Genomic DNA, 27997 nt, shown 5'->3' on the forward strand with positions numbered 1-27997 from the left:
CAAGCACAGAAGAAGAGCTGCAGGACGGTGAGCACTGGATGTTTGTGTTAGTGAGTGAAATGAATCAGTTGTAAAAGTAGTTATGGATGAAGTTACTGGAGCTCAACTCATCGCTGCGGCGCTGAAAGATCAGGTCAGTCTGCTTACTCTTCGTAAAAGTGCTTTCACAATGTTTCTTTTCTGTGCTTTGGTCTAGCCTTTGCAAAGTGAGTATCTTTACAAAAAACCTTTGTATTCTAGCGAGGTATTAAAAACTTTTTGTTACTGTCTGCAACAAAATAGGTCTCTCGCTTGTACTGTTGAACTTCGGACAGTGTGTTAAAGGTGTTGCGCATGCGCACCATAGCTGTCAAACAAGTGTCAAAACAGGAATGGGGATAAATATATAACAAATTCTTTGTTAAATATTCCATATGATAGCACAGAAAGAAAGAAAAAGTATATATTATGTAATTTATTTTTGTTTAATCACTAAATGCTTGTAAGTCGCTTTGGACAAAATCGTCTGCTAAATGTACTATAAATGTAAATGTTTCATTCATGAACGGTTGAATATATTGATCTGAAAATGGATAATGCGTCAAGATTGTTTATGTAGGTAGTATTTAGTTTTTTGGTACATATTGTCGTGATAGCATCATGCAGTTGCCGCAGATTTGTTGGTTGCACATTCATGATGTGAATCTCCCATTCCACCACATTCCAAAGGTGTTGTATTGGACTGAGTTCTTGTAACTGTGGAGGCCATTTGAGTACAGTGAACTCATTGTCATGTTCAAGAAACCAGTCTGAGATGATTTGTGTTTTATGACATGGTGCGTTATCCTGCTGGAAGTAGCCATAAGAAGATGGGTACACCGTGGTCATAAAGGGATGGACATAGTCTGCAACAATACTCAGGTAAAGTTGTGACAATGTTCACTTGGTACTAATGGGCCCAAAGTGTGCCAAGAAAATATCACACCACCAACGGCCTGAACCATTGATACAAGGCAGGATGGATGCTTTTATGGTGTTGACCCCAAATTCTTACCCTACCATCTGAATGTTGCAGCAGAAATCAAGACTCATAAGACCAGTTTTTTTCAATCTTCTATTGTCCAATTTTGGTGAGCCTCTGCACATTGTACCCTTAGTTTCCTGTTCTTATCTGACAGAAGTGGCATCCTATGTGCACTTCTGCTGCTGTAGCCTATCCGCCTCAAGGTTGTGTGTTTAAAGATGCTCTTCTGCATACCTCGGTTGTAACGAGTGGTTATTTGAGTTACTGTTACCTTTCCAACCAGTCTGGCCATTCTCCTCTGGCATCAACAAGGCATTTGCGCCCACAAAACTGCAGCTCACTGGATATTTTCTCTTTTTCTGACCATCCTCTGTAAACCCTAGAAATGGTTGTGAGTGAAAATCACAGTTGATCAGCAATTTCTGAAATACTTTGACCAGCTAATCTGGCACCAACAACCATGTTCAAAGGCACTTAAATCACATTTCTTCCCCATTCTGATGCTCTGTTTGAACTGCAGCAGGTCGTCTTGACCATTTCTACATGCCTAAATGCACTGGGTTGCAGCCATGTGATTAACTGATTAGAAATTTGTGTTGATGAACAGCTGGACAGGTGTACCTAATAAAGTGTCTGGTGAGTGTACAGTATATTGCTGTGTTGCTACAAGAAGGCAATGCATTAATGGAGCCCATATAAGAGAATTTTGGTCTTTTAGACCACATATTGCATATATTTCAAAAGTTTATAGCATATTTTCATGTCTAAATGTTTATAAAATACATAATACTGTAAAAGAAATATATTATAAAAATGACAATATATTTTAAGATTAAGTTTCTTAAGATTAAGTTTCTGTTATATTTGTTGTTTATAACATTTTTCTTTCAATCATATTATTTTTTATTTTATTTTATATACTTATATTTTCTTACAATTTTTGTAACCTTTTAATACTCTTTCATTTACCTGGTGTAAAATATATTGTATATTATTGTGAAGATTAACATTAATATTCAACATACTATAGCTTGCCTGTTCTTTATGTCTACTAACACTGACTCGACTCTATCTGCAGAATGTGGAGTACATGTTTGGCATTGTTGGTGTGCCTATCATTGAGGTGGCCATGGCTGCGCAAGCGGCTGGCATCAAGTATGTTGGCATGCGCAATGAACAAGCAGTAAGACTCTTAGTTTAACATTTATTTATTTATAAAAAAAATTTAAAAAGTTATTTTTTTAAATTAATTAATTATAATTTTTTTTTAACAAGAAAACTCTAAATCTGTGTTTACTAGTGTTTGGATCTTTTTTCTTCTACCAGGCCTGCTACGCTGCATCTGCCATTGGATATTTGACTGGACGGTATGAATATTTCAACTTGTTGCTTATTTGTTTAGTTTTTGTCTTCAAAAATGTATTTATTAATATATTTATTTGTTTTTCAGGCCAGCTGTCTGTCTAGTGGTGTCTGGGCCTGGCCTGATTCATGCGCTAGGAGGAATGGCTAATGCTAACGTGAACTGCTGGTAGCTGAATTCACCTAAACTAAAGTGAACTGCTTTCAAATGGGCTATTTGTTTTGTTGTAGAAATTTTCTTCTCTCTCTCTCTCTCTTTCTTTCTTTCTTTCTTTCTTTCTCCTCTCACTCTTTTTTTTTTTATGTACAGGCCTGTCATTGTGCTAGGTGGCTCATCCGATAGAAACCAAGAAACCACAGGAGCGTTTCAGGAGTTCCCTCAGGTATTATCCAGTTGCTAGCAAATGTTTAGCTTTGCCTCAAAACAAACATAACCTATGGTATTGATAGCTTTGGCAATTATCCAACAATTTAAAAATAATTCTGAGTAATTTCAGAGTTGTCTCATAAATCTTTGTATTCAGTTTAAGTTTAAGTAAAGAAACAGCATGTTATATTTATTTTGTTAAGTGTCACTTATCGACTGAAGCTATTTTCTTGTTTTCTTTTTCATCAGGTTGAAGCTTGTCGTTTGTATAGCAAGTTTTCTGCTCGACCCAGCAGCCTTGAGATGATCCCGGCTGTAGTTGAAAAAGTACATTGAATTTCTGTTTTATTTTGGGGCACATCAAAAAAATTTGTTTTGCATCTTGCAGGTCATATCTGTCTGTCATTTGATGAAATGACATTTTTAGGATGCAAACAGTAAAAAGTTTGATATGCTGTTGGGAATTATAGGTATTAAATTTTTTAGATACAATACAGACTCATCTTTTTTGAAGACATACAAATTTAGCTGTTTACCCATGCTCTAGTTAAAACCCCTAAGAGCAGGGGTGTCCAAACTCCGTCCTGGAGGGCCGATGTCTTGCAGAATTTTGCTCATCCTTGCAGGTGTGTTGCGGCAAGTTAGTTTCTAGAAAGCCTAGTAATAGCTTGATTAGCTAGCCCTGGTGTGTCTGTCTGGGGTTGGAACTAAACTTTGCAGGACACTGGGCCTCCAGGATTGAGTTTGGACATGCCTGCCTTAGAGCATGTTTACCCCAAAAGCAAACTAATATGTTTGAAGTAATTAGTGTTTGAACTTATAAATAAATAAATAACATTTATTTACTAAAACAAAGCTGAAATAAAAGAAATGTAATTATTAGTTGAACATTCTTATAATTCTTAATCCAGATTTTTAGGTCACACTTTATTTTGATGGTCCGTTTGTTGAATTTAAGTTACATTGCATCAACGTGCCAACTAATGTTCATTAGATTATAAGTAGACTGTTAGGTTGGGGTTAGGGTTAAGTTGACATGTACAGTGCATCCGGAAAGTATTCATAGCACTTTACATTTTCCTATATATATATATATATATATATATATATATATATATATATATATATATATATATATATATATATATATATATATATATATATATATATATATACTTGAAGTCAGAATTATTAGCCCCCCTGAATTATAAGCGCCCGTTTATTTTTTTCTCCAATTTCTGTTTAATGGAGGGAAGATTGTTTCAGCACATTTCTAATCATAATAGTTTTAAAAAAGTATTTCTAATAACAGATTTATTTTTTCTTTAGAAATTAAATTATAAACTATATTTTATTTGATATTTTTCAAGACACTTCTATACAGCTTAAAGTGACATTTAAAGACTTAACTAGGTTAATTAGGTTAACTAGGCAGGTTAGGGTGGTTAGGGTAATTAGGCAAGTTATTGTATAATAGTCGTTTGTTGTGTAGATTATCGAAAGAAAAATTAGCTTAAAAGGGCTAATAATTTTGCTATGTGCTACATGTGCTATGATGAGTAAAAAGCTTAGGTACTGGCTCCAGACAGTACAAAATACAGATAGTCCAAATGCAATGACAAATACAAGTCGGATTGGTGGATTGCTGCACAGATGGTTGTCCTTTTGTAAGATTCTCCTCTCTCCACAGAAGAACGCTGGAGCTTAGACACCTCCCTGACTAAAGTTCTTCTCCCCTAATCACTCAGCTTAGACGGCCGGCCAGCTCTAGGAAGAGTCCTGGTGGTTCCAAACATCTTTCACTTAAGGATGATGGAGGCCACTGTGCTTATTGGAACTTTCAGAGCAGCAGAAGATTTTCTGTAACCTTTCTCAGCCTTGTGCCTCGAGACTATCCTGTCTCAAAGGTCTACAGACAATTCCTTTGTCTTCATGCTCTATTTGTGCTTTGACATGCACTGTCAACCCTGGGACCTTATAGACAGGTGTATGCCTTTTCAAATCATGTACAATTAACTGAATTTACCACAGATGAACTCCAATGAAGCTGCTGAAACATCTCAAGTATGGTCAGTGGAAACAGAATGTACCTGAGCTCAATTTAGAGCTTCTCTCAAAGGCTGTGAATACTTTTGTTCATTTTCCTGATTTTTCAGGTTTCAATTTCAGAAAATGTTTTTTCACATTGTCATTATGGCGTATTGTGTGTAGAATTTTGAGGAAATAAATGAATTTAATCCATTAATAATATAAGGCCGTAACATAAAAAATGTGGAAAAGGTGAAGCGCTGTAAATACTTTCCGGATGCACTGTACTTTCAAAGTTTCTTATAGTCAGTTAAATGTCTGTTGAAGGACCATATCAACAGAATGGACCATCAAATAAAGTGTTACTGAATTTAATCTAATAGTTATAAATAAATTGTATAAAAATATTTTATTTAAATGAATAAAAAAATAGTACATTTTTTAAACAACCTGAAACTAAAATGAGAGTTGAACTAATGAAAATAGAAGTGTTATAAAAATTACATTAAATGAGACTGAAACATTTATTAAATTCATACTTGTAATAAAGTTTTTTTCATTTTTCCAGACATTTTGTTGAATCTTTAAATAGGATTGAGTGTATGCAAAATATACAGTCTACTATGTTCGGCAATGATTGGGATATTTGTCTGTTTTAGGCTGTAAGGAGCAGTATTTATGGCCGTCCAGGAGCGTGCTACATTGACATAGCTGGAGACATGGTTAATGCCAAAATAGACCGGGCCACTGTCAGGTGGGCTATATGTAGACTTAAGCACAATAATAGCAATTCTAATCACCCATGTCTTATGATGTGTTCCGTCGTCCTGAAATGTGCAGTATTGCATTGCATTTATGGATGTTTATTTTTGTTTCTCCAGGTTTGTTTCCTGTTGTCCCGCTCCTCCTTTGAGTCAGGCTGACTGCAGGGAGATCACACAGGCTGTCAGGCTACTCAAAACATCTCAAAGTCCTCTGATCATCATTGGCAAAGGTATGCAGGATACCGCTGAACTAGATGAAATAAGAGAAAAGTTTGACGAGATCAGTTTTGATTTGAGAAACTCGACTTCAGAACTTTAGAAACTAGTTTTAAGATGCATGACGCTTGTAGATTTTAAGTTTGAAGCAGTGTTAAAAGCTTAAACTCAACACAACTCAAATTTATTTATAAAACTCTCTTGAACAATAATAAATGGAAAAAAAGGCTTCTTCATAAATGTCAAAGTTTAAAGTTGAAGTCATTTTTAATTTAGGTTTAAAACATTACATTTGAAGAAGTCCAAACTAAACCTAAATGTCAAAGTTTAAAGTGTTTTTAAAAGCTTAAATAACAAAAGTACTGTCACCTTTCCAAGTTTCAGGAACAACAAATAAAAACTTGACTTCTAGTTGTTTATATGAAAGGCAAAAGCCTCTAGATTAGGCTTATTTTAACAAAATGAAACATGATCATGTCTTGATTTTTATTTTAGTTAATTCAGTAAGGTCTGACTTTGCTTAGACAAAAGTCTTGTCACTAAGCCGAAATAATGTACAGTATAAAATATAAAGTCATGGTGCAGTGGAAAAATAATTAATGTTTTGCATGACTCCCATCAGCATGAGGACTGCTTCCATACATCTCTGCAATGACTCAAATAACTAACTAATAAAGTCATCTGGAATGGCAAAGTAAGCATTCTTGCAGGACTTCCAGAGTTCATCAAAATTCTTTGCATTCATCTTTAATGCCTCCTATTTCATCTTACCCCAGACATGCTAAATAATGTTCATGTCTGGTGACAGGGCTGGCCAATCCTGGAGCACCTTTACCTTCTTTGCTCTTAGAAACTATGATGTGGAAGTTGCAGTATGAGAAGTGCTATCTTGTTGAAGAATTTGCCCTCTCCTGTGGTTTGTAATGTAATGGGCAGCACAAATGTCTTGATACCTCAGGCTGTGGATGTTGCCATCTACTATGCAGATCTTTTGCACACCCCATACTGAATCTAACCCCAAACCATGATTTTTCCTTTACTTAACTTGACTGCTTTCTGTGAAAATCTTGGGTCTATGCGGGTTCCAACAGGTCTTCTGCAGTATTTGTGATGATTGGGATGCAGTCCAACAGACGATTCATGGCAAAAAAATAAATAAAAAATCTACCTTCTGCCACTTTTCCAAATGATCAACTAGAAGTCAAGTTATTATTTGTTGCTCTTACAACTGGCATCGACGACAAGACTTTTGTCAGGTAGTGTAGATTAAGATTGGACTTATAAGCCATTTCAAGCAATTTAAGGTTTTAAATCTTGAAGTTTGAAATGGTATTACATTTTAAGAATTTTTTAAAGATTAATTAGAAGCCGTTTACATTTTGAAGTAGTTTCAAACACTAAGTTATAGCCAGTGTCAATCTAATTAAAATTTACATTTATTTTTATTTATTGTTTTTTTTTTTTTTCTTGTTTCTGTTGAACAAAATAGAAGATTTTTTGAAGAACATTGGAAACTGTTCATCCACAAAAACATACTATGAAAGTCAGTGGCTTGCTATTGGTTTGCAAGAGTCTTTCAAATATCTTTGTGTGTGTGTGTGCTTGCGTGCATGTGTAGAGTAAATAAGCATAATATTAATTTTTCAGTGAATTGTTCTGTATTGTTTTAGCTGCTTAAAAGTTAAAGGGATAAAGTCAATTTAAAAGCTTGATATTTGAAGCCAGTTTAAGCTGCAAGTAGTTTTATAAACTTTTTGGATTTTTGGATAAACTTTTTTTATAAACTGTTTGGATAGTTTTTTTTTTATTTTGTATTAGTTTTCATAGTTTAAAGTTTTAAGTATTAAGTGTTAAGTAAAGAGTGGCTTTGATTTTTAGTTTTATATTATAAAAGTTAACATACAAGTTTTGAATTAGAAGCAGTTTCAAGTAATTTGAAGGTTTTTCAAACCAGACAGATTGCTTTGGTTGTAAGGGTATCTTAAATGCACATTAGGCTGTGTGCATTTAGGCTTATTATGCTTTTGCTGTGCATTTACTAGGGTGTTCTGGGTGCTCATTGTTGGTGTCTTCTTTGGTAGTTGCTAGGTGTTATGTAAGGTATAATACACATCTAGCTGTTTGTTCTTGCAAAATAAAGCCCAACAGGCTTATCGGCAACCCAATGGGAAGTGGAGAAAACAACTTGATGTGCATTATCCAGCTTATTACAATCGTTTTATTACTTGTGACAAACGTAAACATTTTACAAAATGTAATAATATACTAACACTAATAGTCTGTAGGTGATGCAGTGGCGCAGTAGGTAGTGCTGTCGCCTCACAGCAAGAAGGTCACTGGTTCGAACCTCGGCTCTGCTCAGTTGGTGTTTCTGTGTGGAGTTTGCATGTTCTCCCTGCATTCGCGTGGGTTTCCTCCGGGTGCTCCAGTTTCCCCCACAGTCCAAAGACATGCGGTACAGGTGAATTAGGTAGGCTAAATTGTCTGTAGTGTATGAGTGTGTGTGTGTGGATGAGTGTGTGGATGTTTCCCAGAGATTGGTTGCGGCTGGAAGGGCATCCGCTGCGTAAAAACCTGCTGGATAAGTTGGCGGTTCGTTCCGCTGTGGCCACCCTGGATTAATGAAGGGACTAAGCTAACAAGAAAATGAATGAATGTTAATAATTTGTAATCTTGCGGAAAGAAAATAGCTGCAGATATAACCGGTAAAGCTAAAATCAAAGGCTCATCTGGGTATGTCGAATCATGTTGACCATTAGTGAAAATATATGTCATACCCCTGGCAAATTCTGACTGTTCTTTTTTGATAGGAAATGACAAGCTTTTTCCCAAACATGATAAGACAGTGTACAGTACACGAGGCAATATTGTGGAATCTATTTATATATATATATATATATATATATATTAGGGATGTAACAATATTGTAAATACCGTCATACCGCAATAGTAATTTTTTTCAATATTACCGTAGGCGCATGATTCAATAAAACTATATTTCTGAGAAAAGTTTGCTTAGGCAAATGAAGTGAACGGAAGGTAGCGGGAACTACAATTCCCATAAGCCTAGGCGTGGCCATCATCCTTTGCGGTCTGTTGTCACTACAGATCCAGTAATGCGGAAATGGAGGGTGCTGCTAGTAGCGGGGAAGAAAAAGAGCTGGAAATGATCTAACCTAAAGCGGGTTTTAAATCGGATGTGTGGAAGCATTTCGGTTTCTTTCTAAAAAGATACGAAAAAGGAGAAAAGGTGACAGACAAAGAAAAAAACAGTATGCAGGCACAGCCAGACTGTGGTGAAATATAAGTTGGGGAATACGACTAAAAACAGTCATGGGGACTGCAGAACACAACACACTTGTTAGATTGATGCAGACATTGACTTGTACCACAAAGAGACCTCTATCTCACTCATGGCTTGTCCTCTCAAGTGGTGGAAAGACAATGCACAATGTTACCCACTGCTGTCAACCTTGGCTAAATCATATCTCTCTGTCCCAGCAACCCTCAGTCCCAAATGAGAGGGTTTTTTTTTTTCTGTTGCAGAGGACATGCCCAGGGATCCCAGCTTTTACCAGATTATAGTTATATGATAATTTTCCTTAAAATAAACATCTCTATCTAAGTAAGTGGGTGATTAAATGTTGAATGTGATGAGTTTTCAACAATACTAAATTGAAACTTTATTTTTTTAATAAAGTTTAATAGTTTTTTGTTATTAAAATTGAAAAATTGAAGTTCCTGTTTCTAAACTTGCAGATAGATGGCTAATTTGTATGTCATTGATATGTTCAGTGCTAAGATAAATAAACACTTTTGGCACTTTTTTCGAGTCTTTTCATTAGTTTTGTTTTACCTGTAAATTATTCAATAAATACCGTGCCGTGCCATTCATACCGAGGTATTATCATACCGTGAAATTCTGATACCGTTATATCCCTAATATATATATATATATATATATATATATATATATATATATATATATATATATAGCAAAAAGCCAAAGGATTTCCTGATTTAATTTTTTTTTATGTAATAAAACTAACATCATAAAAGTATGAGCCTTTTTTTTTTTTTTTTTTTTTTACTTTAAACCGTGCTAGAGCTCTTCTGGGGTTTCTGCTTAGCAGCAAGTAAAGCAAATCCTTGTTTATACTCAAAACCAAAAAGCCGCTCATAAAAAAATAAATATAATATTGTATCAGTTAAACAATTAAAAAGAAAAGAACAATTTAGTTTGTAAATGGATCTCAGTTTCAATAAATTTTTAAGTTTTTTTTTTTGTTTTCAGAAAGATGAGTGTCCACCTTTTCCTTAGACAGCACAGATCTGCTTGATTTGATTGTCACCTGCCATTTCAGTGGATCTGAAAGAAGGAATTATCTGCTTATTATAGGTGTGCAACGTATTTAAGGACCGTGGGGGGGATGAGCGATTTCCAGAAGATTATCATTCATTTGCGGTCATCCAGAACTTTCCCGAAGCTTCCGGGAGACTTGGGATGTCTGGGACTACATTAACGTTACTAGCCATTTTGCGAGCTAGAGTAGTGTGTGCCTGGAGTAGTGTTTGGAAGTTAAGTAGTTTTAACTTTAAAGCTGTAGCAGATGTAGAAATGTTAGCCTCAAAATAATAATTATAAGCAATATTTAAACAACATGTGTGAGCATTTTTGAAGCTTTTGTGAGCATCAATTAAAGCTGACGGCTAAATGAAAAATGTCAAACATCTGTTCCAGGTGCTGCGTATGCCAGGGCAGAGGAGGTGGTCAGGGAACTGGTGGAGGTCACTGGGATACCCTTTCTTCCCACACCAATGGGGAAAGGAGTCCTGCCAGATGACCATCCCAACTGTGTTGCTGCAGCCAGATCCAGGTGTGTTTGCGCTTGTGTAATTAGTGCCAAATCTCTTATTGATTGATGTGACAGCATAATGCACATCTCTCTCTCAGAGCTCTGTTGCAGGCTGACGTTATAGTGCTGCTGGGTGCCAGACTTAATTGGATCCTACACTTTGGCTTTCCACCCAGATTCAGTGCCAATGTAAAGATCATTCAGGTTAGTTAGAACCTTAACACTGAGGAAGTTGCTGCAGCATCTCTGTAATGTTCGTTTACCTCGTCCATCACACTCATGGTGCATTGCGATGTTCTTTAGGTGGATCTGTGTGCTGAAGAGTTGAGTAATAACGTGAGAGCTGCATCTGCTCTACTTGGAGACATAAAGATGGTGACCAGCCAGGTAAACTACAGTGTCACCTTGATCATTTTACATAAAATATGGAGTCCATATGCATACTTATACTTTCGTCCACCATGGCATCGCATTTACAGCTAAACGTAAACAGCAAAAGCCATTGCTAATTCAAAAATGTTACTTCAGAACTAGTATTTTAATTTATACTATGATATCACACTCACTGTAAGAACAGGAGAAAACATGACCCGAGAAAGACTCCGGTTTCAGTTGAGTTTTTTTTTTTTTTTTTCAATTTTAGTTCCAATGTTACTTTTAACCAAATTTCTGTAAACTTTAGCATTAAAAAAAAGAGTTTCGTGTTCCATTATGGCTTATATACAGTGAGTACAAAAAGTATTCAGATCCCCTTGTATTTCTCACTCTGTTACAGTATATATAATTTAAGTTCATTTTTACACTTTAATGTACATACAGCACTCGAAATTGACAGAAAAACAGACTTGTTGACATTTTTTGCAGATTTTTTTAAAAAGAAAAACTGATATATTTAATATAGTCCTTAGTATTCAGACCCTTTGCTCAGTAGTTAGTAGAAGTAGTAGAAGACCCTTTTGGTCTAATACACCCAGGAGTCTTTTTGGGAAAGATGTAACAAGTTTTTCACACCTGGATTTGGGGATCCTCTACCATTCCTCCTCACAAATCCTCTCCAGTTCTGTCAGGTTGGATGTTAAAAGTAAGTGGACAGCCGTTTTTTGGTCTTTCCAGAGATGCTCAATTGGTTTTAATTCAGGGCTCTAGCTGGGCCATTCAAGAATAGTCGCAGTACCCCTTTATTTGGTTAGATTTATGTTCCCCTGGATTGTAGCTACAGCTGAAAAACACACCCACAGCATGATGCTGTGCCTGGTTTTCTCCACACATACCACTTAGAATTAAGGCCAAAAAGATATATGTTGGTCTCATCAGACCAGAGAATCTTATTTCTCACCATCTTGGAGTCCTTTATTTGGCAAACTCTATGCTGGCTTTTATGTGTTGAGCCACTCTGCACTTAAGCAGGTGGAGGGCTGTAGTAAGGGTTGACTTTCTATGACTTTCTCCCATCTTCTGACTGCATCTCTGGAGCTCAGCCACAGTGATCTTTGGGTTCTTCTTACCTCTCTCACCAAGGCTCTTCTCCCCCGATAGCACAGTTTGGCTGGATGGCCAGTCTTAGGAATGGTTCTGGTTAGTGATGTAAAAAAAAATTATACATCTCGCAGTGAAGCAGTTTACCGGAGCTTGATTGTTTATGCCATAATCATGTGATTAGTGATTTTCTGAAGCTTCATTTTTGCCTATACCAACGTGACTACTTCAAATTTTTATTCAAAGGTTTAAACATTCTTGTGAGTTAGTAAAGTATATAGTGAGAGATTAGGCGTAGGTTACATACATTTCTGCTGTTTCAAAGCATTGCACCGGTCTCACGCACCAGTAATTCAACTAAAATACAATAGTAATTTAGAGTTAAAAGTTTCTGAACCATACTAAACTGTATTATTTACAACTATTTATTTAAAAAGGCCACTGCATATTGTTGGCATAGTGTGTAACGAAGGCCAGCAGGCGAATGCAGCACAAAAAGCCTCACTCCTATAGAAACTTCCTCTTGACAGTTTGCCTCCTATACAGGAATCTTCGGTTTGATCCCTGCTTGGAACGAGTCGGTGGGTGTTGAACAATTTGAAATCTGATAAACGTTAATACTTTTGAATACCTTAGATTTTACAGTTATCGGTGCTGTAATGTAACATAGCTTTTATGTAAAAATAAAAAAAACTACAGGGTGGGCCATTTATATGGATACACCTTAACAAAATGGGAATGGTTGGTGATATTAATGTCCTGTTTTTGGCACATTAGTATATGTGAGGGGGCAAACTTTTCAAGATGGGTAGTGACCATGTTGGCCATTTTGAAGTCGGCCATCTTGGCTTTCTGACCACTTTTGAAATGTGTTCAATGTGCTGCCCATTGTGTTGGATTGTCAATGCAACCCTCTTCTCCCACTTTTCAAACCCTGATAGCAACACCGCAAGAGAAATGACAGCACAGGCTTCCAATATCCGTAGTTTCAGGGGTTGCACATATTGTATCTTCACACCATAGACAACAAACATAGTGGGGCCATTCTTCATCGGTGGAAACCTCAAGGCTACCGGATATTTGAAATTGCTACATGATGATGTGTTTCCCTCTTTATGCACTGAAGCTGTCACATTCCCTGAGTTTTTCCAGCAAGATGGTGCACCACCACATTATGGGTGTCAGGTCCGAGCATTCCTAGATGAACAGTTTCCTGAAAAATGGATTGGTCGTTGTGGGCCAGTTGAATGGCCCGCAAGGTCTCCTGATCAGACCCCCTTAAGCCTGGTTTATACTTCTGCGTCAAGTGACCAGCGTGACCCACAGTGCATGCAACGAGCGTAGCTGTGCTTTCATACTTCTGGGCACTGTTTCTGTTGCTCTGCAATAACACTTCCGAATAGCTAGTTGACAGTGAGGTGTTTATGTTCCTCTTTGTCAAATTTCTTCACTGGTGTTTAGTTTTTTCTGAACGCTTCCTTAATGTACAAGTGGTTCAAACGGGCTCATTTTGAGGCAGGAAATGGCGAACGTGCAACAGCTTTAACCTTAAGGTAAACATAAAACTTTCCATCTAGAGCTCCTTCAAACAATCGCTTCATTGGGCTCGAGTGGCTCTAGGCCATGCCCACACTCGTCAGTGCTACCAAGCCGACCAATCACAGAGCTTGCACTACGTGTCGTTGCGACGTGCAGTTATTTTTTTTGAGAGGTGGGCGTCAGTGACACCGACCATAGATGTATACAGATGTTGCCTACCCTGTTATTGTCTATTAGAAGGAATGCGTCACTAGAACCACCTTTTTGGTACAGGGTAGCACTCCTTTGAAATAAACGCGGGAGCAAGCTGCAGTGGAGGACTGTGGCCATCCAGAGCCAGAGAATTACATATACTGTACACATATCTATGATTGGGAGTTTTCCAGGAGGTTTTTTTTTTTAAATTACGAAACTTAAAATTTTTCAGCACTTTTCTACATTGATGGATAAGTAATCGCACATGCATTCCTGGCAAAAAGCTTGTGTTTGTGTGTATGGAAATGTACTATCCACCCAATGTACTAATCCATGTCCTGAAAAACACCCCCTCTCCTGCTTTCACTTCTCATACTGACGGAGGGAGCGATTTGTTTGTGAATGAATCTCCTTCACTAGACGACAATAATACAAGTTTCTGGCACCGCAGCATCTCGTTGTCATATTTTTGTTGCATTGTTTGCTGATTTTATTCAATAAAACTAGCATAAGCCGAGTGTTTAGTGTGAGTTGGTGCTACTTTGCCTTATGGTGAATGCAATAAGAGACAAAACATAACATACAAAAACGTAAAAAACTAAATCTTACCTATGAAATGTTCTGCCTTTGTGCTTTGTTTTCTTTGTTTGTTCATTACTGTCCCGTACACAGCGCTAAAGTCCAACATATTCATGTAATAACACTGTCTTGACTAGTGCAGTTGAATGACATTTGTAACCTGACATAGTAACCTCTCCCTTCAAGGTAAGATCTAAACCATTTGAGGACCGCCCCGGACAGCCCAACCCAGTTTTTCAGCCTATCCAGAAGTATGCTGTGATCAACAGTGTCAAATGCAGCACTGAGATCCAACAATACCAACACTGTTATTTTACCTGAATCTGTATTTAGGCGGATATCATTGATTGTCTGTATAAGAGCGCTCTCTGTACTGTGATGTGCTCTGAAACCAGATTGCAAATTGTCTAAACACCCCTTGAAGTTTAACAACTTGTTAACCGGGTTGAAAACAACTTTTTCAATGATTTTGCCAATGAAAGGGAGATTTGAGATTGGCCTGTAATTGCTCAATAGGGTGTTATCCTGGTTGCTCTTCTTCAAGAGGGGTTTATCAACTGCAGTTTTAAGTGAGTTTGGAAAAATCCCTGAGAGAAGTCAAGCATTTACCACTTTTAGAAGATCCAATTCTACACAGGTAAAAACTGTTTTAAAGAATGATGTGGGGATCGTGTCAAGACTGCAGGTTGATGTTTTCATAATTATTTCATAATAATGATCTTTTCTAAGATTTTACCATTAATTGCCATGAAATCAGACATATAAACATAGCTGGACTAATATGAAGGTGTAGAACCATCTCAAGGATGATCAGAAGAAATGGAAAGTACCTGAGTTAAATATACGAGTGTCACAGCAAATGGTCTGAATACTTGGAACCATGCCATATTTCATTTTTTCTTTTTTAATAGATCTGCAAAAATGTCAACAATTCTGTGTTTTCTGTCAATGTGGAGTGTTGTGTGTACATTGAGGAAAAAAATAACTTATAATAAATAAATCATTTTAGCGATTGAAAACTTTAAGGGGGTCTGAATACTTTGTGTATTGTTTGTATTAGAATTATCTTCTTTTTGTATAAAAATAAATATTTCCTTTACAATTTTGCAGAACTCCAAATCATTTGGTTATGTATATAACGGCAATTGTATGTTAAAATATATGAATAGCTGAAAGTCAATTTTTTTTTCATGAAATAACCTATTAAATCTTCTTTTCTACATTATTTAAAGCTGTTGGAGACTGTAAGATCAGAGTCTTGGAGATTTCCATCTGATTCACAGTGGTGGGCGACACTAAGGGAGAAAATTACTGCCAATGCTCAGATAACAAAGGTGAGCTTTATGTATTTTTATTTAATAAACAAATACATTCTTTTTGAATATACAGGTACACTCACATTTATGTTGTTAAGTAAACTGTTTGTTTCCCAGGCTCTTTCTTTGCAGACGACTCTGCCTATGAACTACTACACTGCATTTCACCACATTTCGGAGCTCCTTCCTAAAGACTGCATCATAGTGAGTGAGGGAGCAAACACTATGGACATCGGCCGCACCATGTTGCTCAATCACCTCCCTCGGCACAGGTGAGAGACACTATTGGCAGCTTACAAATACATTATACTCTTTTCATACGAAGAACTGAAAACTAGTTATTTGGTACTATGAATCCTTCTTCATAAGTTAAATATTTTGAAACATGCACAATCAAAGGAGTAGAAAAGATCCTGATTGTGATGAAAACTGATATTTATATTTAGCTATGGTTTGTGGCTAGTGAAAGAGATGGGGCTATGTTTTTAATGTTGTGGGTACAAGAAAGCAATTGTGCCTATATTTATATATAAAATTGTGCCTATATATATATATATATATATATATATATATATATATATATATATATATATATATATATATATATATATATATATATATATATATATATATATATATATAAAACAGTTTTGCAAACACGTTTTATACTATTTCAAATATATATTTTTTGTAAATGCTGTATAAATGCACATATATTGTTAACCCGTAGTGTTTACATGGTCATAATACAGCAAACATTTTGTTTACTTCACAATGCCTTTGATGCGTGAACATTGGCAATTGGTGGAGTGTCTTTTGCTCTTCAGATGTGAATTATTCATGATCATTGTCACACCCACGCATACAATATGCTGACCCAAAACAGACTTTACAAAATGTAAATCATTGTAACGTTTTCTTTGAATGAGAGAACAGAATAATTTTCACATAATTGTGAAGTAAATATTCTAGCCTTCTTACTTTAAAGTCTCGTTTAGGCCCATTCAGTGTGTTTTTTGGACCTTTATTCAGCTAAATTGTTTTCTCCAAACTCTACTAACCAAGCATAATATTTATTTAAAAAAAAAAAAAGCAAATATGTACATCCATATTTCTCACATATTATTGTAGCACACTTTGTGCTGAATACAAAAAAAATTTGGATTGTGCTTTTGTAGATTAATTTAAAAATGAATATATTGGATAGTATTTTAAGAATGCAGATTTCTTTAGTTATATCGTTTGAGATGCAGTGACCTGCAGTCAAATATTTCACCGAACAGATCAGCCACTTTTGACGCTCATAAACAATCATAAAGTACTCGTGCTGCAGGAATTAGAAGGTTTGCTAAAGGTGCGCAGCTTTCGTGCAGTGAGGGGTTTGCTTCTTTAATAAACTACGACAGTTTGCATTCATTGAACAGTAAGAATGATTAGATATTCCAAATGGAGCTTTTGCTTAAAAGTCACGTCTTGCTTTCAGTTTCGGGCTCAGGTATGTTTTGCATTTACACACAAGTGTACCGCTCCAAAGCCCAAGTGAACCACGCTCTGGCACACCTCTTCCAACCAGGCCAGGGCCAGCCGAGTGAACCGCGCCTGAGCCTGATTCAGAGCACTCACACTTCTCAAACGATCCGGGAAACGAGCCTGGGCATGGTTCGGATAGCATAGTGTGAGTATGCCCTTAATTGAGTGTTTATTAGTCTTAAAAAGAATAATTCACCCAAAAATAACGAAAATTCTGTCGTCATTTACTCACCTTTTACTAATTTCAAACCTTCATGACAATGATCTCAAACTTAGTTCTAGGAGAGCCACAGCTCTGCACAGTTTTGCTCCTGCCCTATCAAACACAGCTGATCCAACTAAGCAAGATGTTCAAGAGTCATGATTTTTGGATCAGCTGTGTTTGATCAGGGTTGTAGCAGAACTAGCTATATTTGAATAGACATCAGTAATCAAATGATTTACCTTAATCTGAATAAGACAATAATTTAATTAAGCTCCTTACACAAGTTGCTTTTTGAATGTTCCTTTTATGATCCGTTTTACATGTTACAGCGCAAAGTACGGTTAACTTCATTATGCCACCGCGCTCTTCACATTTCCTCCAGAGTTTCATATAATCCACTTTAGCAGTCGACTTTGGCACTTTCAATTTCATTCAGAAACATTTCATACATGTCCCCCATGACAAACAAGATATTGGATGCGAGTATTTCTAATTACGTTATTTTTTTATTTTTATTTTTTATTTTTTTGCAATATTTTGGATAAAATTTCTATTCAATGCATCCTTATTTGTATAGCGTTTTTACAATGTAGATTGTGTCAAAGCAGCTTCACATAAAAGATCATAGTGAATAGAAACAGTGTCAATTCAAAACTGGAAACTATTCTCTTCTATCAAGGACTTTCCCTATAGAAGTCCTTGGTTACAGGCTTTCAGCCTTATACAATATTCATAGTTGTTCTTTTCAACTGAAGAAAGAAACACATAGGAATCTATTTTGACGGTCCATGCGCAAAACGCAAAATGTAGGGCGCAAATGCTTTCAGGGCGTGTCAGGACGTGTTTTTGCTAATTTAAGGATGGGAAATCTGCCTTGCGCTTCGGCGCATGGTCTAAAAGGGTTGAGTTTATTTTCTTAATGAGTTATAGGTGTGTTTTAAGAATAAACCAATTAGAGTCTCATCTCCCATTCCCTTTAAGAGTCAGCTGCGCCGTGCCAAGAGCGCATTCGCTATTTACAGGACGCAAAGTAAGTCTAAGTGGAAAAAATGAACATTTCACAAGCAAACAGTTAACAGTTTTTTAACAGAAAGAATAACTTTTAACTGCGTGAGAATGAGAGATAATGGATCTACTTTCACTTTCGCTCTTGGATAGGGAAACCTTTATGCACAGACATCAATTAGTCTATAAATAAATACTTTTGTTTGTTAAGAGCAAATATTCGTTTCAAAACTATTTCTAAATTCAGTTCTAATTTCCAGCAAACGAATAAATGAATAATAATAGCAAAATGTGCTCAAAAACCTGAGTTATATCCTAAAACACATGCTGTGCCCCATATGGTCTAAAACCTGACAGGTGGGCAAATCTAAGCTTGTTTTTAATAAAACAAATATACATATGGATATAATAAATAATACTGCTAATAATAATAACATTATACAAAAGCAAATTTTTATGAATGAACTGAAAAAGCCTCCCGAGATGAAGAAGACATAAAAGCAGTGGTTTTTCATATTTATGTAGTCTAGAAAATAATATGTTTTGTAATATTTTAATCCTTTATATTTATATTCTATATCTATTCTTATTATATCCTATATATATCTTTAATATTTAATTTTTTTCATATGTAAAGATATTTGCCTATTGCTCTCTTGTGCGTATTAAGCAGTGCGTGAGCGAGGCGCAACTCCGCGCCGGAGTTTAGACCGGGTTAGTTTTGGTCTAATGAAAAATCTAGTTTAGTTTCTCAAAATAGCGACGTGCCAGTGGTCCGCCTCAGAACGCCTTCCTTTTTAGACCAGAATGCTTATGGGCGTACATATGAGCGCTAATGCATTTGCTATTTAAACAGCGTAGCGTAACGCCTCTAAACGACTGTTGCGCCAAGCTTAAACTACCAAAAGACTACTGCGTCACGCCTTGCGCCACACTGCGCCGGGTGTATGATAGGGCCCATAGGTTTGAAACTACTAAGGGACAGTAAATAACGAGTACCTTTTTATTTTAGGTAAACTATTCCTTTAATGTCTTTTACAGGTTAGATGCTGGTACTTTTGGCACTATGGGGGTAGGTCCAGGCTTTGCCATCGCAGCAGCAGTTCTGGAGCAAGCGCAGAGAGTCGGCCAAAAAGTGGTGTGTGTGGAAGGAGACAGTGCTTTCGGCTTCTCCGGCATGGAGGCAGAGACCATGTGCAGGTGAATGGGAGATCTTTAAGTGCTCTTATCTTAACGTAAGACATAGAGCTCCATCTACTGGTCAATTGTTTTGAGTAGTAATTCCTTATTTTCTAATTCTGAATAGGTATAAACTGCCCATCATCATCATTGTAATTAATAACAATGGCATTTACAGTGGAGTGGATCCAGAGACATGGAAAGCAATGGAAAAGATGGGAGACATGACCACCATGTGAGTCCAGGGCCTAAAAGGAAAGTTCTAGGGTCATTCTAAAATAGAGATCCCAAAAACACCTTTCTATAAAAAGCTATAAAGCAAACTTCATAGGGACCGTGTGGCAAAATAAACTTTTACCTCACTATGATAAAATAAATTTAACATGATTAATTCATATTATCATTGTAAGAATAAAAATGTAATGCAATATATGGAAAAAAAATAGATAAAATTTATATGCAAGTATTGTATATAGTAATTATATTTAAAATTGAATTATTGTTCATGTTAGTAAATACATTAACGTTAACCATTGACACCTTGTAGTAAAGTGTGGCTATATGTTTACATATATCAAATATAGTACATTACACAAGCAGACAAGAAAATATACTGTAAGTATATAATGCATGTTTAACACAACGGAACTGTTTTACAAAAACATTTTTGAAGTCACTTTTTTTGCCTTGTGAAATGTACTAACAAAGACTGATGTGTATGTATGTTTTAGAGCTCCTCCGGTGACCCTATTGCCTGAGGCTCGGTACGAGCAGGTAATGAGCGCATTTGGTGGTCATGGGTATCTGGTTCGTACAGTGGAGGAACTGCGCACCGCACTACAAGACAGTCTGAAGAACACACAGATGCCCAGCCTTCTCAATGTACTTATTGACCCAACTTCAGACCGCAAACAACAGGTAATGCAAATACATGGACGTATATTAAAGTTATGTCTGTTATAGTATAATGTAAATGTATTTATGCCATAGTAATCTAGTAGTGTTTGCTTTGCTTTGGTTTTTTTAGGGTTAATTATTGTGATCTCCTGATTTGAATAGAGAAATGCTGGGAAATTTCTGTAGACTGATGGCATTTCATGCCGTTCAGACTTATAATCCTAAAATATGAGCAAAATCTAATGTTTTGTCATCACTTTGGATGCTAGAGATACTAGAGAATCATTCAAATACCAAATCTAAAGTGACGTTGGTGAATTAGCAAGAGTTTCCGCTAATCTGACCAGCTGTAGATGTGAGTGAATGGCAGAAGAAAGTAGTTCCTCATACAGAAGGTTTTTTGAGATTTTCTGTGTTAGATTTTCATTTTTATATACATAATTATGTCTTCGAACTGTTGTATAAATCAGTTAAACAACTAAAACCAATTGATGAACAGGTTATATATAACTGATCAAAAAACATTTCACTGAGCTATATATATATATATATATATATATATATATATATATATATATATATATATAAATGGGAAAACATACCCTGATGACTGGAATTATGTGGGTCCATGGCCAAACCAGTTGAAAACTACTAAGTTAGTCTATAATTAAACTAATAACTAAGATGGAGAACAAATCCAATCAAACAAACACACATAAGCCCAAGATCAGGTTTGACTGTATAATAAGATACATTTTACAAAGATAATTCCTGTACCATTATAATGTTGATTTTATAACATCAAATTGAAAGACTTGTTTACTAGTATTCAATGGCAAATGTCATGTTATTTTATTAATAATAATAACAATAATAATAATAAAACAAATTCCATTGCATGGCAGCAATTCTTTTAATGTGATTCTTCTTCTTTGGCCTTAGTCCCGTATGGTTGCGGGGTTGGCTCTTTGGAACAAGCCATTTTGACTTGTCAATATGATATTGACTTTTTTTTTTATTATTTTTTTTTTAATACACATTCCAGCCAGCCTGTTATTGGTGTTATTTTGTGCTGTCAGTGGAGCTGTGGGGTTTACACCTGATTTACACGGGGCTTCAGTGTCAACACTTGACAGGGTGTGTCTGAGGTTGGGGCTGATGCGATTGTCGTAGCAGTGTCAGCCAATGAAATTAGTCAGCAATCGGCTACTGTCTTAGCTGGTGTATTTACAAACAGTGATCTTATTGGCTGACGCTATCGTTGGAGCTTTAAAAGTTGAGAAAGTCCCAATTTCTGCTCGAACAGCACCCCTGAAGTGGCACCAATAGACCCACAATTCAGTTCGGCAACACTTGACATCACCCATTCAAAGTGAAGCCTTGAAGCCAACGCACCTTGTGAATGGGCCATTACAGCTTTGAAAACAAGTCCTTTTAATCTTATTCAATGTTGTTGTAGTCCTCATTAAAACCCTCACTTGTAACTAGTAGCATCTTCTCTGAACTTTATCTGCAGCAAGCACATAGAACAAACAAGACCAAAACTTTCTTTCTGCAGAGCTTTTTGAGTTGACTCAACTTTTATGTCAAGTGCAGTAATTGGGTAACAGTTAACTCAACTCAAAAAAACTCCACAAAAAGCTACACGATTGGCTAAAATGTAAAAAAAATAAATAAGTAAAAAAGCAAGAAGGTCGGGGGTTTGAGCCTCGGCTGGGTCAGTTGGCATTTTTGTGTGAAGTTGGCATGTTCTCCTCATGTTGCGTGGGTTTCCTCTGGGGGCCCCGGTTTCCCTCAAAAGTCCAGACATGTACTTAACATGAATTAGGTAAGCCAAATTGTTCGTGGTGTATGTGTGTGATTGAGAGTGTATGGGTGTTTCCCAGTGATCGGTTGTAGCCGGAAGGGCTGTGTTAAGCATATGCTAAATAAGTTGGCGATTCATTCCACTGTGGTGACCACTGATTAATAAAGGGACTATGCCGAACAGAAAATGCCGAACAGAAAATGAATGATTGCTCTCCATGGAATGTGTGTTATTTGATAAAGTAATTCTAATGATAGACATAATTATTAAAAATAGAGTGCTATGGAGTTTCTGACATGCTTGATTGGAATCTGCGTCTAACTATAGGTTTCATTGCTAACATCCTCACGCTAGTTTAAACCCCCCACCCCCCTCACATACACACACCTTAAACATAACTGACCTTTCTATTCCTGACAGTTATGAGACCCCATTAATGAAGGTTGTGCCCTCTTTTTGTTGTGCTGGGTGTTTCTTGGCAACCTCACGCAGATGTATTGAAGGATTGGTTGTCACGGCAAGCTGGAGCACAGAATCTCTCTGTCAGTCAAAGGGCTTCCCCAGCAATGAATGGAAACTTTCTAGTGTTACACAAGCATTCACAAGTAAACGGGGTCCACTTCAGTTGAGTTTATTCAAGTTTGAAAAAGAAACGGATAATCTCTTTAAAGGGAGAGTTCGCCCAAAAATCTAAATTAACTCACTATTTACTTACCCTTGAAGATTTCCAAATTTTTTTGAACTTCTTTTATCTGTTGAACAAAAAAGAAGATATTTTTAATCCTCTTGGACCCTGTGTGATTACAATAGACATGACCTGTCAACTCATGTTTTTTGTGGTTCCTGAGGCTTTCATCTAATTTAAAGCCTGCAGTCCATGCGAGTGGACGATTTTCATCCAATCAAATATCTGTAATTCAATTTAATTCAATTCGCCTTCATTTCTGTTGCGCTTTTACAATGTAGACAGTGTCAAAGCAGCTTCACTTAGAATATTATAGTAAATTGAAATCGTGTGAGTTCAGTAAGGCTCGGCATGTTGTAATTTGAAAAAAAAAAAATCCAATACACTGAAAAGCAGCATGGCATCACTTAACTCCAGACACAGGTTTATGCCACATTCACATTTTTTTTTATTCAGATTTATTGATATGTTTGCAGTTATTTCATAGATTGTATGGATTTTACTTAGTAAAGTTTTACCAAGTAAAGGTTTATTTATATAGCACCTTTCCCAGACATTAAGTCACAAAGTGCTTTACAATTAGAGAAAACAACTAAAAGAACACTTGAAAATAAAAGAAAACATGTTAAAACATATTAAAACTAATTCAAAATCCAAATACAGAAACACTAATACTGTGAATTAAAAGCTTGACCAAAAGGCGTGTCTTTAAATGCTTTTTAAAAAGTTTAACTGATCCCAGAGTTCTCAGTGCTACCGGGAGAGAGTTCCAGAGCCTTGAGGCCACCACACAGAAGGCACGGTCAGCTTTAGTCTTAAGACGAGTTCTAGGAATGGCTAACAGGTCTTTGCCAGATACCTCTGAGTCCGGCTACATGAGTGACTGCGTAAAAGATCTTGAATATATGGGGGTGCTTGACCAATCAGAGCTCTATATGTAATGACCAGAATCTTAAAATGTACTCTAAACTTAAAGGAAGCCAGTAAAGTGCCTTAAGCACAGGAGTGTAATGTGTGACCTCCTGTAGTGTAAAGCCTTGCTGCTGCATTCTGCACAACTTGCAAACGCTCCATAGAGGATTTGTTCAGGCAAGTGAACAGAACATTACAATAATCCAATCGTGAAGAAATGAAGGCATGGACAAGTATCTCCATTTATTCCTTTGACACAATATCTCTGATTTTTGCGAAGTTCCTTGGGTTTAAAAAGCATGTACAAACAACAGATTTAACATGGCTATTAAAACACAGAGCTCAATCAAAAATGACACCAAGATTTCTAATATCACTGCAAATTGAAAATTACAAACCTCCAAAAACTTGCCTCATCATTAGGTTGATTCTATCTGGAGCAAAAATTAACATTTCTGTTTTATCAGGGTGCAGTTGCAGAAAATTGTCTGCCATCCATTTGTTAATGGAGAGTAAATAATCCTGCAAGAGAGACAGTTTGTCTAGCCTGTCAGGGCTAAAAGAACAATATAATTGTACATCATTTGCACAGTAGTGGTAAGATATACCTTTAAAACTACTAATAATCTTACTGAGAGGGAGCATATATAAATTAAAAAGAAGAGGGCCTAAGACAGAACCTTGAGGCACACCACAGGACAAAGGAACGGAGTCTGACATATGAGGTTCTATGGACACAGAAAAACTCCTGTCAGCAAGATTGGAGGTTAACCAACTCAGTGCTGACCCAGTAATGCCCACAAGCGAATGCAGCCTCTTAATTAAAGTGCTGTAATCGACAGTATCAAAAGTTGTACTAAGATCCAGCAAAACCAGCAGAAAACATTTTACTGCATCGGCAGCCATTAAAATACCATTTGAGACCCTGAGAAGGGCAGTTTCTGTGGAGTGATGCTTACGGAAACCAGACTAAAATTTATCAAAGATATTATGAGCCTCTAAAACAGTATTCAGCTGCATGGCGACAATTCTTTCTAAAACTTTTAAAATGAAACGCAATTTAGATATAGATAGACCTGTAGTTGTTAAGTGAAGCAGGATCAAGACTATTTTTCAAGAGTGGCTGAATAATAGCATGTTTAAAACACTTTGGAACCTGGCCAAGCCTAAAAATCTTTTGTAACTTTGATCAGGATTTAGATCAGTATTTGATCAGGATCAGCTTTAGATCAGGATTTTTTTCAAATATGTCTGTCTATTTTGATGTTCAATGGGTTCAAACTCTGAATGTTACTCTAATTAAATCTCTAGTAATTAACTTTTTATATAAAAAACTAGATCTATGTACTAATTTATTGCTGAAACAATTTTATATGCAGAATATACAGATCTTGAAGTTCTGGAGCATATAGCAGATGGAAATTTTTCATATTTGCACAATATGTGAAGTGATGAGGGAGATAAAGATAAAGTTTGTTATTGACAAGGTGCAATCTATATTAAAAGAACCTCAACATTTAAGTAAAAATGTTACTATGTTATTGTTTATGATTTTGAAAGTAAATATGAGTGCTACAATATCAAGATTATGCCAGCACTCATGTATGTTTTTGGTATTTAATGTTAGTTTAATGTTCAGGAAGCACACTTGTCCTGACCTGATGTTCATTGAAATGGGAAAAAAAAATAATAATAATAAAAAAAAAAAAAAAATATATATATATATATATATATATATATATATATATATATATATATATATATATATATATATATATATATATATATATTTTTTTTTTTTATAATAATAAGACAATACATTTAGTGAGCCTTAAATTTTCGCAATACTACAATAAATATAAAAATTTTTGTTTTTCAAACTACCCAAATGTGTAGTCAGTAAGTCAGTTGTAAAAGGTTGTTAGGATAGGATGGCATTATTTAAACCAGAACTGATGGAAAAAAGATCAGAACTGCAAGATGTATTCTGAGTTTAAATCTATTCTGCTTTGTTTTTTTATCTTCTAGGAGTTTCCTTGGCTGACGCGTTCAAATCTTTAAAAGCTGAAAGGAAGAGGAAGAAATCACATCATGTCTCAACGGAGGACTTTATGCTACTTACACTACATTTGGTCGATTTACTGCAGGTGGCACCATTTCCTATAAAAAAAAAACCGTCATTAAAAAACAGAATCATTTAAGGACCTGAAGTGAACTTCCATTCAACATCTTTATGTAAAAAGTTAACAAGAGTAATTCTCACCCTTCATGCCATTCCAAACCCGCATGACTTTGCATTCCCGGTGTCATAAAAGTAACTTGTTTTTGAAGAATTGCTTTCTTACAACATCAATTTATGCAGTTTTATAAAAATTATTAATGAAACCTGGAGTCAAGTTCAGTCACCCAGAAGTCAGTGGGCTTTTTGAAAGGGTTAAATAGTTAAATGCCTGATAAAGCTCAAAATATTTACATATTTTTAAGATATTTTTTCACTCTTGACTATTTGACCATTTTTAATTAGTTAATATATTTGAATCGATGTTTTTAAACCCTTGTACACACTATTCCACTTTTACAGTCTTGTTGTTGTTGTATTTCTGCAAACTATTTCCACTTTCAAACTTTTTAAAAAAAGATTCTAAATAGAATTGAATGAGTTGATGGAAGCCTAATGGTTGTTACTGCTGTTTTGTTTAGCCTCTAAAATGATGACAATCAAAACTGTAAATGTAACAAATAAAGTAACCTGTAACAAAACATGTAAACAATTTTTAATTCACAAAGTTTATTTCCTGCAATAATCCAAAGGCAGTGAAATTTCACAAGATGTCACTGTAAAAACCAAGACACTGTTCACACAGTTTACTATTTTTTCACGTCACACTTTATCTTGATGGTCTGTGTGTTGAATTTAAGTTACATTGCATCTGCATGCCCCAACTAATTCTCATTAGATAGTAAGTAGACTGTTAGGTTTAAGGTTGGGGCTAGGGTTAGTGTAAGTTGACATGCAATGACATGATATTGCAAAGTTTCTTATAGTCAGTTAAATGTTTGTTGAAGGAGCAATATCAACAAATATTAAGCAGACAGTCTACTAATACTCAAATGGACCATCAAAATTACGTGTGATTATTATGAAAGTGTTTTCATTGATCCACCCAAATATCTACAGAGCTATCCTGGTCAATGATTTGCTTGGTTACTCTAATTAAACTAGTTAAGCATTTAAAATTAAGCTGAATACTATTGTTTTGCAAAGTAACTAATAAAATAGTATGTATACTATCATCGTGGCAAAGTCAAATTAAAATTGTAATTGGAAATATCAAAACTATTATATTTAAAAATCAAATAAAATTTGAAAATCATATTTCTGTAACAACAACAACAAAAATTCTCTCTACTTGAGAAATAATTGATAAAATAAATTTACAGATGGGCTGTGTATCAGAGTCATGGTTTCCCATGGTAGCATCAAGATTCTTCAAAATACTTCTTTTTAATCTATGGAAGAAAGTAACACAATTTTGGAATGACATGAGGTTATGGTTAAAAATTTGTTATGAATTTGTATTTTCTTTAAAAGAAACACCCAATTAAGGAACTTTACAGCTACAACTACGTACATTTGATTATTTTATGAGTACATAAAACCTTCTAATCTGAGGTCAGTGTATTTTTTTTCCAGTGGCCTTCTGTTTAAGCTCATCTGAATCTCTGGTTAATTGAACTCTTCCTGGCCTTATACCTATCATTACTGTGCTGCCTTACTGCAGAGCAAAAGAGCTTCTTTAGTCTTGGCAGATCACACCATCTTCACCCATTTCCAGGTGTGAACTATTTTAAAAGACTTAATAAAACAACCATTTCACTGACAAATGTGTGAGTAGGGTTCATGCATTTATTATAATTGCTTTAAATAGGCATTGATTAACCATTGAAATAGGTACATTGAAAGAAACATGCATTCAAATAAAAATGAATATTAGTTTAACATGAAAGTGGACATGTTTAAAATGTGTGTAATGACATTTAATCACAATAAACATGACATTTCATCAATGTTGAGC

At 35.7% G+C, this 27997-nt stretch overlaps 1 protein-coding gene across 2 annotated transcripts; it reads left to right on the forward strand.

Annotated features, from left to right (window-relative positions):
* The first annotated feature begins 36 nt into the window (after positions 1-36).
* hacl1 (2-hydroxyacyl-CoA lyase 1) lies at positions 37-27989 on the forward strand. 2 transcript variants are annotated; one of them, NM_213085.1, is given in 17 exon segments: positions 37-133; positions 2082-2186; positions 2330-2370; positions 2454-2534; positions 2676-2748; positions 2982-3059; positions 5420-5514; positions 5642-5754; positions 10482-10617; positions 10695-10800; positions 10900-10983; positions 15618-15719; positions 15819-15973; positions 19483-19641; positions 19748-19855; positions 20352-20538; positions 25950-26683. In NM_213085.1, coding segments are annotated over 17 exon segments (1707 nt in total). In that variant the 5' UTR covers positions 37-82; the 3' UTR covers positions 25983-26683.
* Positions 27990-27997: the final 8 nt, after the last annotated feature.

Source organism: Danio rerio, chromosome 16 (genome assembly GCF_049306965.1).
Source record: "Danio rerio strain Tuebingen ecotype United States chromosome 16, GRCz12tu, whole genome shotgun sequence".
Taxonomy (NCBI): Eukaryota; Metazoa; Chordata; class Actinopteri; order Cypriniformes; family Danionidae; genus Danio; species Danio rerio.